The 21,408-nt window shown below is 37.0% G+C and overlaps 1 protein-coding gene across 1 annotated transcript in view; it reads right to left on the bottom strand.

Moving 5' to 3' along the window:
- Positions 1-8,944: 8,944 nt before the first annotated feature.
- The window catches only part of DCUN1D1 (defective in cullin neddylation 1 domain containing 1), a 30,107-nt gene continuing 17,643 nt past the window's right edge, over positions 8,945-21,408 (bottom strand). The window contains exons 5-7 of the mRNA XM_087818289.1: positions 14,273-14,355; positions 13,940-14,036; positions 8,945-12,633 (exon numbers count right to left, since the gene is read on the bottom strand). Of these exons, the coding sequence (XP_087674415.1) occupies positions 12,554-12,633; positions 13,940-14,036; positions 14,273-14,355 (260 nt within the window). The 3' untranslated portion in view covers positions 8,945-12,553. The remainder of the gene's footprint in view (positions 12,634-13,939; positions 14,037-14,272; positions 14,356-21,408) is intronic.

Below are 21,408 nucleotides of genomic sequence, written 5' to 3'. Positions count from 1 at the left end.
TCTGTCATCCTAGGGCATTATCGCCACCTGTTGGGTTGACATGGGTTCTAGTTGACAAGATAATTTATAAGCCATGCTGCTTAAGGCATTGGTCCAGAACTAACTCAGCAAATCTGCTTATTCTGTCGGGAAGAACTTAGTCATCTGGCTACACCTCACTGAAGGCAGGAACGGAGCAACGTCCCCAGACAGGTACCCGCGTACCAGCTGCAACTGTGGGAGGTGGGAAGAACAGGCTTTGATGGGCTCTGCCACAGTGCATGTGGAACAAACAGGTTGCTCAGCAACACCTGTTCCACCAGAGTGATGGTTCGCTGCGTGTATTTCACACGAAGGCATTATGGAATCAGAGATTGTTGGTATAGAAGGAGCCCTCATTTGACTGATGTGAAAATAGGCTCCATTGAAACAGACTAACCCTCAAAGGCACAATGATCACTAGTGGAATCACACCATTTCTCCTCTTCTGATGCTTGCCAGAGTATAACTACCGAAAAATAACCACGTTCTCAATTCCCACAGTGCCAACTCTAAGCTAGTATCAAGATGCACACACTAAATAACTGGCTAGTCATACAACCACCTCTAACCTGCTGGGACTTCATTGAGTTCATTCCCTGATGTCTCTGTTCCATACACTGGAAGCCTCATTATGTTGAATTCATTAAAATCTTAAGGAAAATCTACCTATTCCTTTCCAAAAATCTTACCTTAGAAGAAAAAAATACTGAGGATTTAATAATTCAAAAATTAAAAACTACATACTAATATGAAATAGTTACTCTGCAGTAGTGCTCTCATCCTTTTTAAGACTTGTCATTTTTGTGGGTTGACTGTAAAGGTAGAAATCAGGTTCTACAAACTAGAAAACTGTAACAATGTTTAAAGGCTTTGGAATTAAGCCCTGGTTCAGATCTTGGCTCTACCATGTATTAGGTAGTTATGTTACTCTCGGAGTGTTCTTCTCATTGTAAAATGGGGAAATACCTGCGCCTCAATGTTTTCAAGATTTAACAATATAGTGTCAATAAAATGCTCAGCACAATGTAGAGGATGGTAAGTGCTCAATAAACAGAAATAAAACACAGAAGAGGGGGGGTCACTTTAAAAACTACATTTTTAATGCTTGGATTGCTTTTCAAAGTGTTGACACTGATTCTTTTTATGAGAAAATAATTACCAGTATCATTCATTCATCAAGCATGTAATGGCTCCAGATTTCTAGACTCTGGGAAAGTCAAAGGTAACCACAATCTCTGGGCAACTTACAGTCTCGGGAACACGTTAGGCACTAATGTCTGCCCTACCTGTAGGAGAAATTCACGGCTACCCTACATTTCTCCCTCCATAAGACATTCGTTCTCCTCAGAATTACCACACTGCCTTTCCCTCTGAGTGGGGTAGCTCCAGTCCAGATTTTTCATTCATAGAAAGTTATGAACAAAGAGTCATTTAATTAGGGTTGAGTCATTTAATTAAGATAATTGCATTAATTGACATATTAGTTATCTATAGCTGTGTAACAGATTATCCCCAAATGGAGCATTTTAAAACAACATCCCATTTCTGTGGATCCAGAATCTGAGTGCAGATTATCTGGGTACCTCACATTCAGGGTCCCTCACAAGGCCACCGTGAAGCTGTCAGACCTGCAGTCTCATCTGAAAAGTCAAGTGACAGAGGATCAGCTTCAAAGCTTATTCACGTGGTTGTTGGCAGGATTTGGTTTCTGATGGGTCGCTGGACCAAGGGCCTGTTCCCCACTGGCTTGCTGGCCGGAGGCCGCCTTCAGTCTCCACCACCGGCCTCGCTTAAAGGCAGCTCACACGACGGCAGCTGGCTTCCAGCAGTGAGCAGGCGAGCGCGAGAACATCACAACGGGAGCCTAGTTTTGGACATGACACCCCATCACTTCTGCCTCTAGGGGCAGCCCACACTCAAGAGGAAGGGATCACACACGGGTGTGAACCCGAGGCAGGGATCCGAGGGGTTTTTAGAGGCTGCCTGACCACAAGGGGTCTGCGTTCACCTCACCCCTCCCGCCACACGACAGTCTTCTCACATCAGCTAAAGCAGTTTCCTCCGAACCCAACTAACAGCCCGACTGCTCTGCGCAAACCCAGGGACTTCCCGCCTGTAAGCACGGCTGTGACAGCTGCCCAGTGAGCCAGTCTCTTGTGTCCTTTGGCCTCATCTGTTCCTCCCTCACGCATGCTGCCAACTCAGGATCTCCAGCGGCTATTTGCTCTGCCTGCAAACCGTCCTCAGACACGTGCTTTAACTTTTCTTTAGGTATTTATTTGGCTACTTTGTGAGGCCTTCTCTGATCACCCTACTTGAAATTGCATTCCCCTATCCCCTCCCCCCGGCCATAGCACTTCTCAATATATGTCGCGGAACATATTTTACTTTATTACTAGAATGTACCCTCCATGAGGGCAATGATTTTTGTTTTGTTTACTGCTGTATTCCCAGGATAATGCCTGACACACTATGGAATTAGAGGCACTTATCTGAATGACTAAATTGTGAAAGCTTTGGGGAGTCACCAAAGGATCTTCATTAATTAAGCCTTTTAGATTACTCATCCTGATAACAGTGAGAACAAGCAACTGGAAGAAAAGCAGACTAAAGGCAGAGAGAAATATAAGCCACAGCAGGCACTTGGACAACACATGATGAAAACTTAAATGATGGCGGTGACACTAGGAATCAAGGACATCATATGGACACGTGAAATAGTGAGGAAAGATGATGAGTGCTCCCCAAACTGGTCTACAAATTCAACACAACCATCAAAACCCCAACTGTTTTGTTGTTGCAGAAATTGACAAATTGGTTTTAATATTTGTATGGAAATGTTAGGGGCCCCAGAATAGCAAAGACAAGTTTTTAAAAGACCAATTTGGAGGACTCACACTACCTGACTTCAAAACTTAACTCCAAAGTTAAAAACTATACGGTTCTGCCTGGCCAGGCGTGGCTCAGCAGTTGAACGTTGACCTAGGATCCAGGCGATCAGGGTTCCATTCCCGGTCAGGACACACGCCCGGGTTGCGGGCTCAATCCCCAGCAGGGGTCGTGCAGGAGACAGCTGATCAATCACTCTCTCATCATTGATGTTTCTCTCTCTCTCCCTCTCCCTTCCTCTCTCTGAAATCAATAGAGATATATTTTTTAAAAAACCAAAACTATATGGTTCTGACATAAGGAAGTTGAGAATTAAAAAACACCACCACACATTTACCAGTAATTATTTTCAGAAAGGGTGCCAAGACAACTCAATGGGTAGTCTTTACAACGAATGGTATGGGGACAATTGGATATTCACAGTATACAAAAATTAACTCAAAATTCATCAAAGATATAAAGGAAAAACCTAAAACTAAAATACTCTTAGAAGAAAACATAAGTGTAAATTTTCTGACATTGGATTAAGCCATGGTTTCTTAGACTTGATACAACAAAAGAAAAAAATAAATTGGACTGTATCCAAATTAAACCACTGTGTCACAAAAAAAGTTATGAAAAGTGAAACGACAATCCACAGAGTAGAAAATATCTGTAAATCATTATCTGATCTAGAATCTAGAATATATAAAGAACTCTTACAAATCAACAATGACAGATAGATCAATATAGAAATAGGCACACAACCTACAAAACTGAGTAATGAAGAAATAGAAAAACTGAACAGGCCAATAACTAGAAAGAAAATTGAATATGTAGTCAAATACTCCCCAACAAAGAAAAGCCCAACGCCCAGATGGCTTCATTGGAGAATTCTACCGAACACTTATTACCAGTCATCCTCAAACTCTTCCAATAAAATGAAAAGGGAATGATTCCAGACTCATTCTGTGAGGTCAGCATTACCCTGATATCAAAGCCAAAGAAACACTATAAGAAAACTACAGACCAATATCCCTGATCAATATTGATGCAAAAATCCTCCCCCAAATACTAGCAAACCAAATTTAATTGCACATTAAAAAAATATACACCATGACCAAGTGGGAATTATTCCTGAAATTCAAGGATGAGTCAACATATGAAAATCAATACACCACGTTAACAGAGTGCAAGAGAAAAACCACATGATCACCCTAATTGATGCAGAAAAGCATTTGACGAGGCCCCTTCTGATTAAAAAAAAAACCACACAAAAAACCCCATCACATTCAACAAACCAGGAATAGAAGGAAATTATCTCAACATAATAAAGACCATATATGAAAAGCCCACAGCTAACAATACACTCAACGGTGAGATGCAAAGCTTTGCCCCTAACATCAGGAACAAGAAGGATGCCCACTCCTGCCACTTCAACGTGATACGGGAAGTCCTAGCCAAAGGGCTTAGGCAAGTAAGAAATAAAAGGCATCTAAATTGGAAGTAGTAAAATTACCTGTTTGTAGATGACAATCTTCTATGTAGAAAATCCTAAAGATTCCACACACAAAAAAAAAAACCTTTTTTATTTAAAGAAAATATTAACAGACCTAAAGTGAGAAATAGTAATATAATAATAGTAGGCGACTTCTCACTACCCCACTTTCACCAATGGATAGATTATCCAGACAGAAAATCAATAGGAAACATTGGACTTAATGACGTTAGGCCAGAAGTTTAATATCTTGACTATCAAAAAACTACAACTCAACAACAAAAACCCTCCAAATAACCCAATTAAAAAATGGACAAAGGACTTGAATAGACATTTCTCCAAAGATAAATGCCCAGCAAGCACATGAAAAAGTGCTCAACATCACTAATCAGAGAAATGCAAATCAAAACCACGAGTTATCACTTCATACCCATTTGGATGGCTAGTATAAAAAAAAAAATGACAAAACAAGAAAACACAAAAATTATTGGTGATGGTGTGGAAAAATTAGATCCCCTGTGTACTGAGAGTAGGACTATAAAATGGTGCAACTGCTATGGAAACTGTATGGCAGCTCCTCAAAAAATTCAAAACAGAACTATATGATCCAGCAATTCCAATTCTAGATATATATCCAAAAGTATTAAAAGGTCTCAGAGACGTCTCCACACTTATGTTCACAGCAGCACTATTCACAATAGCCAAATGGCCACTGACAGATAAATGGATAAACAAAATGTGTTTTATATATAGTGGATTATTGAGCCTTAAAAAGGAAGGAATTCCTGTCACATGCTACAGCATGGATGAAGCTTGAGGGCATTAAGTGAAATAAGCCATCACAAAAAGACACTGTGATTCCATTTATATGAGTATCTAAAATAGTTAAACTCACAGACACAAAATAGAACGGTGTTTACTAGGGTCTGAAGTGTGAATATGTATTTTCAATTCTTTTATCGTCAAGACTGGAATTGCTGGGTCATGTGCTAACTTGAACTTTTTGAGCAGCAGCCAAACTGTTCCGAAGCGGCTGAACTGCTTTACAGTCCCGCCAATGTTCCAATCTGTCAGCATCCTCATCAATACTTGTCTTCTTGATCGAAGTAATCCCAATGGGTATGAAGTAATATTTCACTGTAGTTTTCATTTGCATTTCCCTAATTACTAATGTTGAGAATCTTTTCATATGCTTACTGGTCATTTGTATCATTTTTAGAGAAATGTCTCAAATCCTTTGCACATTTGTAAACTGGATTGTCTTTTTGTTAAGTTATAAAAGCTCTTTACATATTCTGCATACAAATCCCATTATATTTTTAAATTAGTGGAATGTTGATATAATTATCACAGTATTTTATACTACACTTCATTAACTTTGAAAATATTTTCTAGAATACATTTTAAGTATATAAAATGTCACTTTAATTATAAATTGCATATTTAAAATTTTAAAGCAACCACTGCTTTTCAAACAAATGAATTCCAAGCCAAGGAGTGGGGGTATGGAGACCCACAGGTTAAAAGATTAGAGCTACAGGCAACGTTATAGACCTTCTTTGACTCCTAACTTGAACTGGAAAAAAACACACAGAGACAATTTAAAATACTGACTGGATAATTACTAGTATTTTGGTTTTATGTAAGAGTTTTTATCTTTTAGACATATGTAGCAACCGCTATCTAAGACTTCAAAATAAGTCTGGATTGGGAAGATGGATGACATACAAATAAATCAAGACTGGCCATGAACTGATCATGCTGAAGTAGGTTCATTATACCATTCTACTTTTGTGTATATCTGGAATTTTCCATTTAAAATTTAAAAAACACTACTGCAATGTCCACTATGTGTAAGAACACAGGTAACTGGCACCAACTAACCACCACCAACTAAATTTTTACAAATTTAAGAATTCCCAGTTACGGCAGAGCAAGAACTCCGGGAAACTTGATGAGGCTGTGGCGTATCGTGCAGTTACCTGCGCAATGTTTAGCTAATACGAGTGACAGGCTACCCGGGTAGGCCGCACCAACCACGACGCAGCGGCACAAAGGCAGCCCTCCGCGCCGCTCCTCGCCTACGCAGGCCACCCCACCCGAGCTCGCTGAGGGACCAGGGCTCCCACTGGAAGGGGTAATAACTGCCCCTCACTGGCTACAAAAAATACTACCTTCAAGAAAGTGCGTATCTACTGTAAGTAATTTTACAACACCTCTCAGGCCACCTCATACCCAAACTGCACATCCAATAGACACACGAGGTAGGATAGCTAGATATAACCTGCACCCTTGAAATACATACCTACCAGAATGACTACCATAAAAAAACCCACAAGTTTTAATAATGTGGAGAAACTGCAACCCTTATGCTTTGTGGTAGGAATATTTTTAAATGATATAGCCACTTTGGAAGACAGTTTGGCAGTTTTTTAGAAATTTAAACATAAATTTTCCAACCAATGTAACAATTACATTCCTAGGAATCCACCTAAGCGAAAATATATGTCCACACAAAGACATGTATGAAACGTTCATAGCATTAAGAACAAAAATGTGAACAATCCAATGTCCAGCTGGTGGAGAGAAACTAAATGCAGGACGTCCCCACAGTGGAACACTGCATAAAGGAACCGAGCACAGGTGTATGCCACAGCATGCATGATCCTCAAACATATGCCAACTGAAAGAAACCAGATACAGAGACATCAAATTGTATTAATTTCATTTATATGTGGTTTCTAGACAGGGAAAATTTATAAAAGCCGATCCGTGTAGTTGCCTAGGGCTGGGGCTAGCAGCAGTAAATTCAAAGAAACATGAGGGAAACTTTTATGGGCCAATGGAAATGTTCTAAAACTAGACAGCGATGATGGCTGTACAAGTCTATAAATTTACTAACTATTGAATCATATACTTAAAATGGGTGAATTTTACGGTGTGCAAATTATACTTCAATAAAACTATTGAAGTACCATCACAACGAAGTCTTAGGAATGACTAAAGCTCTGGCTGACAGGCTATGCATTTCATATAACTTCAATATAATGAATTCTAATATACTATCAGGATTAAGAGTATTATTGGCACTTGTTTAAAAACTAAACATGCTATTTTTAAAGGATTCCAAGTACATACATCGCTAAACCTCACTGATCACGTATCACTCCTTCAGCGGTGTGTAAGGTTAACAAGTCACTATCTACAGCTTACGTTAGCATTTTCCTCTTAGCCACTTGGTTTTCCCCCAAGCTTATGCTCTATCATATTCCTTTTAGTAAAAACCCCATTTGTTATTGCCCAAGTTCCCCATTAGATACAAAGTTTTCTTAGAATATTTCATAATCTAAAATAAAATTTTAAGTAAATACATATATACATTCTAAATATAAAATGAATATTATCCTTTTTTGGTTTTTGTTTGGCCATTAAGCCACTCACATGCTGCCTCTAAGTTTCAATTTTTTTATTCAAATCAAGCTTTCTTTTATTTTGGTTCAAATTCTTTTTTGCTTTAAACTTATTTGATAGATTCTTCTTTTCAAAGCAGTGCTGCCTTCTATGATCAGGCCAGCTTTCATTTCAGTCTGATCCCATCTCTTTCCATTCCACTGAAAAATCTGCCAAAGAGGATTTCCCTCTAAGCCAACTGTTTAAAAAAAGATTTTTTTTAAACCAAACACCCCATCCCGCTCCCCACCCCCACCCCCAAATCTCCTATGCAATGCAAATTCTACACGGAACAAAGTAAAAAGCTACAGCTGACGTGAAAGATGAGCCAGCCTACCTGCTATGTCCAACCTCAAGAAACACAGCCGCCCTAAGGCACGGCTTGAAAACCAATGTTCTAGGACATGCGGCATTGATTTCTGCACAGCAGAAATACAAAACAAAACATACTTAAGCAAAACTTACAAGAAAAATTTGGATATACTTAAATTAAAAATACACTTTTCAGAATCTCAATTTTAAAAATGATAATGATTCACAAAATGATATGCCTTTAAAATTCCTTAAGTACAGACATTACTTTCAGGAATTTTATCTACTACAAATGCTGTGCACCTTTCATCATAATTGCCTTACTTAAGACAGATTTACCCAAAAAAAAAAAAAAAAAAAGGCAACCAGAAGTCAAAAGCCACATTAACACAAAACATCGAGCCTGGTGGAAAGTTGCCACATCTACTTGCTGGTCAGCAGGAACTGCCAATTCCCCAGCAGGCCGGGAAGAAAGAAAGATGGCAAGAATGCTCTGGGAAAACCACTGATGTAACCGTATTATGAGATTAAAGAAACAACAACAACAAGGGCACTATCTGCCTCCAGAACCAGGTACAAATCCAGCCAATTATTCAACCAAAATGGCAAAAACAGTAAAGATAAGCCTGGAAAAGGGGATGTGTCCTATTAGGAATTTTCAAATTTAACTTCACTGTCAAATACAAACCCCTTCCCCTCAGAAATCAAAGGTCAAGGTATCGTGATGCAGAACTTCACATTTCTATAAATAGAAATTATTGCTATATGATTGTAAAAATGGAGGCAAGTAAAGAGTTCAGAAATATACTCGTTTATAATCAATTAAATGATGAGCCATAATTTGAACCCTAATTATCACATTATGTAGAAATCACAATCCAGGTATTGTGTCCTCAATTATTAAGATATACGTTAAATAGTTCACATTTTTAAAACATTTTATCATTACATTATCAAATTTGATAAAATCTTATCAAAACATCTATGTATTCAATATAAATCATATTGTTAAAAGTATAAAGTAACATTTAAAGAAAACTGCTGAGGTGCCAAATAAGTATTTTCTATTAAATATACACAATTTAACACTTAGAACTACATAAATTAATTCTTGCTAAAAGTTGATTCAGGTTTACAAAGGCATACTTTGTGAACTATAATAAGTTTCCCCAGCACCACTTTCCTTTTTTATTCCAAAATTCTTTCATTAGGTTTAACTTCTGTCATTCATAAGCAAAAGTTACAGGTGGTTTACAATACGTAGTCTTAGTAACATGTTTTAAAAAATCTAAGCAAAGTGCACGTTAAACTAGCTACAACTACTCCAACTTCTTATCATCAAATAAAAAATAGATGAACACTTCATTCACTGAAGTCTTTCTGAGGAAAAAATAGTATACCTTGCTTAAATAAGAATTCCCCAGTACGGATATTATATAAAAGATTTCCCATGTATTTTATTACGTTTACTTTCTCTCATTAAAACTTTTAAAAAGTCTAATGAAGAACACATACTTACAATGCCATATTACACAACTACAGTACTGTTAATTAAATAAAGCAGCCCAGTATAGTTGTAAACATTTTAAATGTGGTAAACAAGACTTGGCATGTCTTTTCTCCCTAACACTTGCCATTACAATGCTCTTTCCATGAATAATTATTCTTCCTGGATAAGTTTTCAGGTATATTTTAGTCTTTAAAAATATTACACTGAAATAATATGTGAAAAGATTTAGTCATGGCAATTTCACTGAAGCTTTTATTGCCTCTGTTGGTAGTATGACAGGGATTGTAAGAAACACAATTGAACTTACAGAGATATGCAGATGATAGTCACTAAAGATAATCTTGATCTCCAGATTTTTATATGTGGGTACTTCTAATTTTATACACTTTACTATTTAAAAAGCATTACATTTTAAAATGTGTACCTGTTTTGGCAAAAAGGAAACTGTACCTGTGGTTCAGTTTAAAACAAAGAATCAGCAAGGGGAGTTTACCAGAATGAGGATGGAAACACTAACGAATTAAAGCAATTCAAGTTGTGTGTGTGTGAGCGTGTCTCTTTCAACCTCTCACACACACACGCACTCACACACACGCACTCACACACACGTCCATGTGTAAGCATTTTTAGTACAGAATATTCCCTGTAACCAGACATTTATCCTCAGAGTAATCATACCACATTAAATCAGTCTTCTTTTCAGCCCTAGTAATAGTATTGTTTAATTCTAAGATGCCATCATAGAGTGAACAACCTTAACTTTTATGCTACATAATTATATTCAAAGATTACGTATTTTTGTTTATAATTACACAGTAATTATAAATGTTTAGTACCAAACTGATGACAAATACTATTTTGTTGAAAAGGTCTTACATTTAAAAGAAAAAGTCTGTAAAACCCAAGGCACTAGGCCATGAACCAATATCAGACTTTTATGAAAAACAATTTATATTTGGGGGGTGAAAGCTAATGGGATCTCATTTCAAGACACAGCATATTCGAATTAATCTATCTGAAAACAATACCATAACTCAAAATCTTCAAGACAGAAAACAAAATAGTACATATATATCTTTAAAATTTTTTCATAATTGAAGTTCCTCTTTATATTTACAAATATGAAATCAGGAAATACTTGAAAGGAAAGCAGCAGGAGTCTTCTTTTTTTCTTCCTTTAACCAATTCCAGTAACCTAAATAGAAATTTTCAAAGTTTTCTTTTGGAAGAATAGTAATTCTTGAATTATATGATTGGAATATTAATATAAGATCTATGGGAAGCCTTTCTAGTCAATTTCAAAATCATGTGAATAAAAAGTAGTTTTAATATGTCACTGTTCTTAAAATCATTTCCACATCTAAAACATACTGCTAATCTGAAATACATTCCTTTGATAATTTCAAAATTAGACCTTAGAGAGTGCCTGGATACACCAAGCAAAATCTATTCCTGCTCAAGTCCATAGGCATCCAATATTTGAAGTTTTACATTTTTTAACCTACCTTATAGAAATGTTTAAAAAAGCAATAAACCCTTCTTCGTGTGTCAGAAAGTGAACAGAGAAATCAGCATTTTCAGCATAAAAGCAGTTCATAGGTCTTGTAGTGAAAATAATACATACAAGAGAGAATTCTGCTTTGATGTGAAAATATCAAATTTGAGTGAAACAAAAACAGTAAAGAGACTGAATAATTTACGAAAATAGAAGCCAGATTGGTATTTTGCATCAAGTGCATGCTTGGAAATCTCTGCTCCTGAAGTATTTGGCAACCACAGTGATTAGCAGTTAAAGCAATTTCAACAAAATAAGAAGTCATCAAAAATGGACTATTTGTCTGAAAGAGCAGTACCTATAAGGATTGAACTTCATGGCTCATCACAACCATTTTCAAAATTTAATTCCTATCTTCTTATAAATTAAGAGAATTTCATTTTTGTTCCATAGTGTGCTAAAAACCAAAACCATAAACAAAAAATAAACCCTCATGCCTAAATTTAGAATATTGTATTGTGTAGCAGTCTAAAACATTCAAAACAAATTAAATAGTTTAACTTATTCAACAGGCATATAAGCATTTCAAAATCATAATGAAATCCAATTATGTAATGCATAATGTAGACAGGAGTAGAATCTAACATTATGCAGACATTTTCTAAACAGAAGCTCCCTGTAGGACAACTATATATAAACATGGGTAAGATAAGCAGACTAGTTCTGTGGAACCTTTTTAAATCGAGGGTCTGAAACACAATAAAATGTTCAGGTAGGCACACGAAGTTATCCTAAAAATTTTTCACGTTGGTTATTTTGACATTTTTCCATCAGATTCTCTACTCACATCAACAATACATGTGATTTGCCAGGAAAAAAAAAATCCCCCAAACCAAAACACCATTCCAGATCCGGTACACTTAAATATATCACTCTCATTGGAAGTGCTATCAGCATAGTCTTTGCAACTAGCCCAAAGCATATATTTAAGAAGTTTTTATAAACTGTTTGTGATGTTCATGTTTAATTCTTATGCCAAACTGTTTTCTGATGAAGACAGCATTGTGCTTTATGCAAGAATGGAAACCTCAAAATAATCACCATAAAGCTTCTAAGACTTATGGGAGAATAAACTAGGATGGTCCACAGATATGATGAAATCCACAATGTTGGAATTATAAATGGTTAGAGCGGCCCAGACTAGAAGACAAGCCCAAACCACCATTAGAAGAATGAAATACGACATGGTCCAAGATGTATCCTTAAAGTTTTGTCTCAACCCTCAGTCTGAATTACGAGGATTGATCTTCAGTTCAGTCCAGCCAGCAGAAATTGACTGTGCAATTTTCCGTTGTATTTATTGTACAGACTATGTACATTCTAGAAGGTTCCTTTAGTGCTACACTGTTGTACTTTTTGTCCCAGCAATTTGAGGGCGTGCAAATTCCACAAAGTCATCAATAAGAACAGGCCATGCTCCTGGGGGGAAAATATATGGGAGAAAGGAAAGAAAGAAAAGCAAAAATAAGACTAACATTTTTAATAGATTCCTGTATTTTTTAACTACCTTCCACTTAATAAAGTATATCATTATAAATATTCCCACTGATAGGACTTTCAAAATTCAAGCTTTTTAGAGTTTCTACCTAAAGTATTTCTTGTATTCTCTCTGCTCTATTATTCCAACACTTGATCATTTCTTGAATGATAAAAATAATCTTCTGATAATCTGTCAATAATATTATGGTTTTCTGAAAGCCACTGAAGTCAGGCCACTGAAGTAATGTGGTCAAAACTGGCAGCCTCAGGAATAGCGATGGTATACTGGCATGCTGCCAGTGCTGACAGCATAGTAGGCAGGAAGAAACAAATTTTCAGGCACTTTGTGGAAATCTTACAAAGCAAATTAATAGCAAGTATTGAAATCTATCCTATTTCATGATAATCACTAAAAAATTTAAATTAACACACATGCATGCCTCTGTACAACCTCTAAATCAGAAAGTTCTTTAGTTTCGTGTAAGGCCTAACAGCACAATTATCAGTCACATGCAAGATTAGACTCCTTACTTTTTAGTGAAGACTATAAATTACAATGAAAACAAAGAGAATAAAATAACATCATCTCTGGTTAGATTAAATGGCTCCAGGACAATTTAAGGAGGTGAAGGTCACCGGAGATTTTTCAAAGAATACCTTTGTCTATCCAACAATCTCAAAAACACATCCTGTTCATTCTCACGGTGGGACTAGGTATGTGTGAAGAAATCAGTGTTAACTCGCTGCCACTTCTGGAAAAACAGGCGGCAGATGGTAGCGTCAACTTCACATGAGTAACAGAAAAGCGCTCCATCGGTGACTATTTATCAAATGCCAACAGTACTCCAGTCAGCAGCTGAAGTACATTTCAAATTAGACAGTCACTAAACTTCAGGAGTGTACTTACTATTCAAGTTCACAGACAATACAAACATAACAACAGATACATATAAGAATAAAAGTAATTTCCTAAGAGAACAGGTTTCCTAAAATAAACCGAAAATTTCAAACATGAATGAAAATTACTCATGCCTTATCTGACTACTGAGTTGGTATTTAATGTAACAGAATATAGATTGTTAAAGAGAATGAAGGCATTTCATACATTCAGAAGAGCACAAAAAAAGCTCAGAAAAGAGAAATCCAACTCCAAGAAAAACAGAGTAGACAGGAAGTTCAAAAGTATATGAGAAAAAATGGCAGGTAAAAAACCCCAGAAAACTGGAAGGGTAAAACTTTTCATTACCTTCCTCATCATAATTAGACATGTCATCTGCAATCATTGTACTGAAGTCTAGAAGAAGATTCCAAGTATCTTTTGGTATGGATCGTTTATGATGTTCCTATTAAAAAAAATCCAAATCACTAAAAAGAGTTTTAAGAAAAAACAAAAAAACAGTCCAGATGATGCTAAATACAAGAATGCAAACCGACTCGTACATAGAAATTCTGGTAATCACATTTCTCATTCTATGCTCATTATATGTTCTGATATGAGTCAATCATGCTTTAAATTATTTATTTTCAAACAAAACAAAATTTTAGAGAAAACAAGGAATTGCAGAAAACATGAACTTACCAACAAAAATTTATTCCATAAGTCTAAGAATTTAAATCTTCCATTAAGCACTAAATTCCAGTAGGCAATGGCCATTTCTAGATCTGTAATATTAAAAACAAATTATTTATGTCAAATGCCATGAGTATTTGTCCTTAAAATAACAAAAAAACAGGTAAGACCAAAGATAGCCTTAAAAAAAAGTTTGTGTCCTAAATACTTACATACTGAAATTTTCCTAAGAAGTAAGCCCAAGGTTTGCATCTTGGCTCTATCACCAATGAACAGTCCCTTCAGAAGAATACCACTTACCTCATAGGGTGTTTCTGAAGTTTCAATTAGATAATGTAAATAAGCATGCTTGTTCATAAGTACTAGTTCGTAAGTACTCAAATGTTAATGTACACCAGTGTTTCCCGACCTCAGCACTTGACATTTTGAGCCAGATAATTTTTTGTTGTGGAGGGATGCCCCATGCATTGTAGCAAAAGCAGCATCCTTGGCCTCTAACCACCAAATGCCAGTATCAGCCCCATCTTATTCTAGGTGGTGACCACCAAAGATGTATACAGACATTGCCAAAGGTCCCCTGAGAGGCAAAATTGCCCCCAGATGAGAACCACTAATGTACACCTACAGGTGGTAAGGCAAACAATTGCTATCCACAATCCTAACCAATTTTCCAGATGTTAGCTTAGCTGTCTGATCCTGTCCTCAAGTAGACTATTAAGAATTTTTATTTAAAAATTAAAATAAAGATTTGTTTTAAAAATTTTATTAAATGATATAATGACCACTTAATTGGGTTTGGAACAGAAAAGGGTAAAGAAGCAATAGTGCCACCTGACAAAGACCTACTCCTGTCGTATGACAGAGAGAAAGACCTATGATCTCTTTCAAGGAACTAAAGCAATTAAGGAAATATGAAGCTTTTATGAGTAAACTTACATCTCCAGGTCAGAAAAAACTACATCTCAAGTAACTTAAAAGTCCTTTTAGATACAATCTCCAAACCACTCTTTTTTTTTAAGAAGGGATCATTTTTTTTTTTTTAAGTATATCTTTATTGATTTCAGAGAGAGGAAGGGAGAGGGAGAGAGAGAGAAACATCAATGATGAGACAGTCATTGATCGGCTGCCTCCTGCACGCCCCCAACTGGGGATCGAGCCCAAAACCTGCGCATGTGCCCTGACCAGGAATCGAACCCCAACCGCCTGGATCGTAGGTCAACGCTCAACCGCTGAGCCACGCCTGGCTGGGCTCCAAACCACTCTTGATAATCTAAGGAATCATGAGAGACTAGGGAAGTATCCAGAAAGACTCACATCCTACCTCAAAGAAAAATATAGAAAGGCCATAAGGAAAAAAATCCATCTTCCCAGGATCTCAACCTCTTTAAGGACAGGAACAGCACATACCCAAACTGGCAGACTGGACACACAGCAGGCATTACAAGGCTGCGGAATGCACGCACTTCCTATGGCTCCATGTGCAAATGTCCTTACCTTCCAATCCATCATTACTTCTTCCTTTAAATTCAATGCAAAGGGTGCCTTTTTTCCCTCCTATCCAAGGATAAGCCCCTAACACCACTATTTTGGATCCAGTACCATCCTGCCCCTTCAAGGAATCTTGTCTATTGTCTACTGCTAATTTTCCTCTCTTCCTACATCTTCAACTCTGCCATCTTCTGGCTTTCCCCCCTCCACAAAGAAACATGCTCAGGTTATCACCTATCTTTAAAAAGTCTTTGTTGGGTCTTACAGTACCTTACTAGCTACCTTCTTTCTCCTTCCCTTCACAGATATAATCTGGTTACATGGAGTCTTCTACTTTTACACATAATGTGCTCCCAAAACATGCCTGGAAGTCAAACTCAGATCCCCACCTTTTAAGAGAATAGAAATATGACACCAATTCCTAATCACAATTCCTTCTTAATCTTTGCAGTCTGTAAAGCTCTATACACAATATTCCTTCCAGGTTCTTTAATTTTGTTCTTTTCTTTACCACATATTGTCAAGCTTCAAGAGCAGTGAGTAAAACTGCTGTTATTAGCCAACAGAGTAAGATCTGCTGTTACTAATATGCTTAATGATTTCCTTCTTCACTCCGAATGCATTAAATGTATAAGAGCTAAGCTTGTCACTAGTGTTATCATTTTTTCCTTTTAATTAATCTTTACAAAATAAGAATGAGAAACAATGAAATATTCAAATAACCGCAAGTCATGAGACACCTATAAATGCCCACTGTCAGTTAATACCTAACAGAGGACTCTGACAAGAGTAAGAGTGCATGTGTGACGTTTCAAAGTTGAGGCTGTAAAAGAGACCTTTTTGTGATCTGCATTCATTGCCCCATTTCCTCACCTCCTACACACTATTTAATTCTATAAACTAGTGTCCACCGCTACAACTCACCCCACTGAAAGTAATCTCTGGAGAGTTACCAGACCCTTCTGGTTGCCAAATAAACACCTTTATGTCCTTAATTCACTTCACTCTCTGCCATATTTGCCAGAACTGAGCACACCTCCTGGACGGAATTGTCACCTCTTTCAGCTTTAATGATAGCACACTACTGACTTTCCTCTGTCCTTTCTAGCCCTCGTGTTCTCGTTACGGGCTCCTCTTCCTCCACTGATCATTAAATGCTGGTGCTCTATAAGACCGCATGTCAGCAATAACCATTTCCACTTCCCTCAGATTTTTCAAACCTTTACCTTTTTTTCATGTTACATGCTCCACCATCTCTAACAACTCCTAAATCTGAAACGCCTCTATTTTTCTAGATTCATCTAATTGCTTACAGACATCTTCAAATGGGTAGCCATAAAAAACTCAAATTCAACAGGGCCCAGACTGAACTCATCTTTCCTCCACATCCCTGCCATTCCATCTCTCTCAATAAGTGTCATCACCCTCCCGTTTCTCAATGAAACTTCTCATTGTGAGGAACTGTCCTATGCACGGCAGGACGTTCAGCATCCCCCTAATGTCAGCAGAACCCTCAGTCATCATGACAACCAACAAGCATCCCCTACACTTCCAAATATCCCCTAAGTGTGCTGAGAATGGTAGGGAAACTCCTTTCTCATCACAGATTCCCAACTGAAGCTCTCTCTACCCTCCATCCCACTGGCAAGGCCCACACGAGCGGCTTCTTCATGTCTAGCTAAATCACTGCAACAGCTTCATAACCAGTCTCTCTCTGTAGTTCTGCCACTACTCCTTTTAAAGAACCAGAAGTGCTTTCCGGTGGAGCTTTCAGACATATAAATTTGGTGTCACTTCCATGTTTAAAACAACAATGAGATACCACTACACACCTTTTGGAAAGGCCAAACTCCAAAACATTGACACCCCCAAATGCTGGCGAAGGTGTGGAGAAACAGGAGCTCTCATTCATTGCTGGTGGGAATGCAAAACGGTAGAGCCACTTTGGAAGACAGTTTGGCAGTTTCTTACAAAACTAAACATAAGTTTACTATAAGATCCAGCAATCACAGTCCTTGGTATTTACCCAAATGAACTGAAAACTTATGTCCACACAAACACAGGTGTTTACAGCAGCTTTATTCCTAACTGCCAATACCTGGAAGCAACCAAGATGTCCTTTAGAAAGTGAACAGATGTATCAACTATGGTACACCTAGAAAGGAACATTATTCAGTGCTAAAACAAAATGAGCTATCAAGCCATCAAAGAAAGCATGGAGGAAAACAAATGAGTATTAATATTACTAAGCTATAAACCTAAAGAAGTGCACCTGAAAAGGCTACATATTGTACGATTCCAACTGTATGACATCTGGAAAAGGCAAAACTAGGAGACAATGAAAAGACCAGCAGCTGCCGGGGTGAGGGTGGAGGAAAGTATGAGCAGGCAGAGCACAGGGGATTTGGGGCAGTGAAACGCCCCTGTACGACGCTATAGTGGATACAAGTCATTGTATGTTTGTCCAATCCCACAAAATGTACCACCAAGAATGAGCCCTAATGTAAACTTGAACTTTGGGTGACAATGATGCGGGGGGATGTTGATAATGGGAGAAGCTATGCGTGAGTGAAGGCGGGGGTCTATGGGAAATCTCTGTACCTTCTGCTTAAACTTTACCGGACGAAAGGGAACTTTAGTTCCCGGCAAAATGGAATTTAAATTGTAAATGTAATTTTTATATTTTTTAACATCAGTAACATATATTAAAAGATAACTTTAATAATAAACAATACATTTTCTTTATAAATGTTTTTACTTTTCATAAATAACTCAAAAAATAGATTAGAGGCAAAAAAGTAAATGCCTGTAGAGCTGAATTTAAATGCCCAAAAAAGCTCCGGCCGGGAGACCCCACTATGGGAATTTAAATGCTCTCTTTTAAAGGTTAATTTTGCTATAAACCTAAAACAGCTAAAAAAAATTAAAAAAAAAAAAAGTTTATTGAAAAATGTTTTTTAATCTGCAGTGATTTCATTTCCTATTGCCTTCAGATAAAATCTACATCTCTAGTCAAATGAACTCACTTGAAATTTCTCAAAGGTGTGCTGTCTCTCACCTCTGAGCAATTAAACCTACTAATCTCTACACAGTGGAGATGATTTCTTTTTATTTTGTCCTTGAAAAGGTGTAAGTCAATCTCTATGCACACTTTGCAAACTCATCCAGACAGACTTCAGATGCTCCTGACACCATGCTCTCAGAGTAAGCAGTCAATAACCACTGAGTGAAAAAGGAATACTCAAAAAGATTAATAAGTTAAAATTAAGAGTTGAAACACACAGGTTACACCGAAAAGTGATAAAATGTCAACTGCCACGAGCACAGGAAAAAGTGCCCCAACATCTGAGTCACAGAGTGAACAGCCAGCCTGGCTAGAGAGAAGTGCTCTAACGGAGTAGCTGAGCCTCTTAAGTCCCTACTCCAGGACTAGTTAATCTTGGACAACTGAATTCACATCTCTGTAATTCAGTTTAAAATAAAAATAATAGTACGTACTCTCACAGGGTTGTTGTAAGGATTAAATGAGTTAATACATATAAAACATTCAGAATAGGGCCTGGTAAATAATGAGTCCTTACTATTATTTCTTTTTAATAATTTTTAAAAATTATAATTATAGATTCTGAAGCAGTACTGAAAAGAATGAATTCAACAGTAAAATAACAAAAAGACATAAAGCAGTTAGAACAGAAGGAAGATACAGAGAAAACGAGACACACAGGTCTCAACAACAGCACTGCAAAAACTTGAGATACTCACAGAGTAAGTCCTTAAGCCCTTACAGTAAAATTAAAAATGCAAACAGAGGTAATCCTAGTGTTATTCTTTCAATAGAATCAACAGGCCAACGTGGATTTCATACAAGATGATCAACTGAGTGCCAGGTGAACATGAAAATGAATTAAGACTGGATCCAAACACTGTCCCTAAGGGAAGCAAGACGTTTGCCAACTCACTAGGGAGGTCGGAAGAGTGATTAAAAATCCTATTCAAAACATTTTAATTTACTTAGAAATATCTACAGTTAGCACAACATAGTAATTTAGAAAATGCAGAAACTGAGTCAGAAGATCTGACTTGAGCCGCAGTGCTCACATAACTCAGGTTCTGTGACCTCAGTAAGTCAGCCTCTCTGACCAGGATTTTCCTCCTCATGGAAAGAGGGTAACAGATTTCTTTTTACTTAGCTCGAAGAGTTGTTACAAGAACCAAGGAGGATTATGTAGATGAAAGTATGCTTTAGAAACACTCTATACAATTATTTCTAAATATTAAAGAAAATGTTTAACAAATAATGTTAAAAAAATTTTTAATCAACTGCACAGGTATAGGATTCTAACTGAAAAACACAGTTTACAAGAAAACAACCTACAGACTTTAGTCTAATTAAGGTTCAGGATGGTCCTAAAAATGACAGGGCTGCTAAAGAACAAATGTAATTTTTGACCAATTAATCATCAGTCCACAAAAAAATAACAGACCCATATAGTGTTCTACATTAAACAGCCTCCATCTGAAATATTATGCTCAGCTTTAACAGCTCTATTCTGAGAGAAACTGAAAAACCAGAAATATGTCCAGGGGGGACAGTAACAGGAATAATAAAGGTCGCCTCAAATGAATAGTTAAAATAACTGGAATCCTGACCTGTAAAAAAGGAGAAGGGATAATAGTGATCTTTTGGGTTAGACATCCTCTTTGCTGTAGCAGAGGGCAAAGAAGAATGACAGTTATAAAGACAGATGTTACCTTAATAAGGAAGAGCTGTGTGGTAACAAGAGTATCCTGTGAAGAGCATGGACCGCTGCCCAAAACAAAGTGCCCAGTCTCTCTATGTTCAAAAGGAAAAGCTAAATGAACATCAAATAGGGATGCTATTTTGGACAGGATGGATTTAACAGAGGACTTATGAAGTCCCTTTCAAAAATTTGATTCAAAAAACTATCAGAAATGGGAGGTGACTGAAGCAGAGGGTGATAGAGGAAGCACCCCATCCTACTGTCACAAGAAATAAGGTTATAGTCAGTGAGAAAAAATGGAAAACACCAGCTCTTACCATCACTAGTACGGCTATTTATAAAGAAACCACAGTGCTGTCACTGTCACTCTCCGCAATTTGTTTTGGGCCTCACTTCCTCTCCTACGATCTTCTAATTACTCTCTGCCAAATGCTTTAACATATCAGCCCTGTAAACCCTTTGAAAGGCTGTCAAGAAAACTTTTTTTTTTAATTAAGTTCTTCAACTAAACAAGTCATTACATTTCCTGACACCCAGCACCAATGCAAAACAAAAAGAGAAACTATGATTTACTTTTATTACAGTTTTCTTTTTTTAATTAAGATGTTTTTAGTTTTAGTTTCAGGTTTATGGAGAAATTGAGAGAAAAGTACAGAGAGTTCCCATAAACCTCTCTCTCCCTTCCCCCCATTTCCAGTATTTTTAATATCTTACAATTGATAAGCCAATATAGTATCTTACTAGCTAAAGTCCGTATTTTACATTAGGGCTCCTTCTGTGTTGTATAATCTATGGTTTGGGAGGAGGTCAGAAACAAATTTTAAATTGTGGTTAAATATACATAGCATGAAATGTATCATCTTAAGGATGTTTACATGTGCAATTCAGTAGTGTTAGGTGCATTCACACTGTGTA

Source organism: Miniopterus natalensis, chromosome 6 (genome assembly GCF_054644295.1).
Source record: "Miniopterus natalensis isolate mMinNat1 chromosome 6, mMinNat1.hap1, whole genome shotgun sequence".
In the NCBI taxonomy this organism is placed as follows: Eukaryota; Metazoa; Chordata; class Mammalia; order Chiroptera; family Miniopteridae; genus Miniopterus; species Miniopterus natalensis.
The sequence above is the reverse complement of the archived record's forward strand: the minus strand, read 5'-3'. Positions and strand labels throughout refer to the sequence as shown.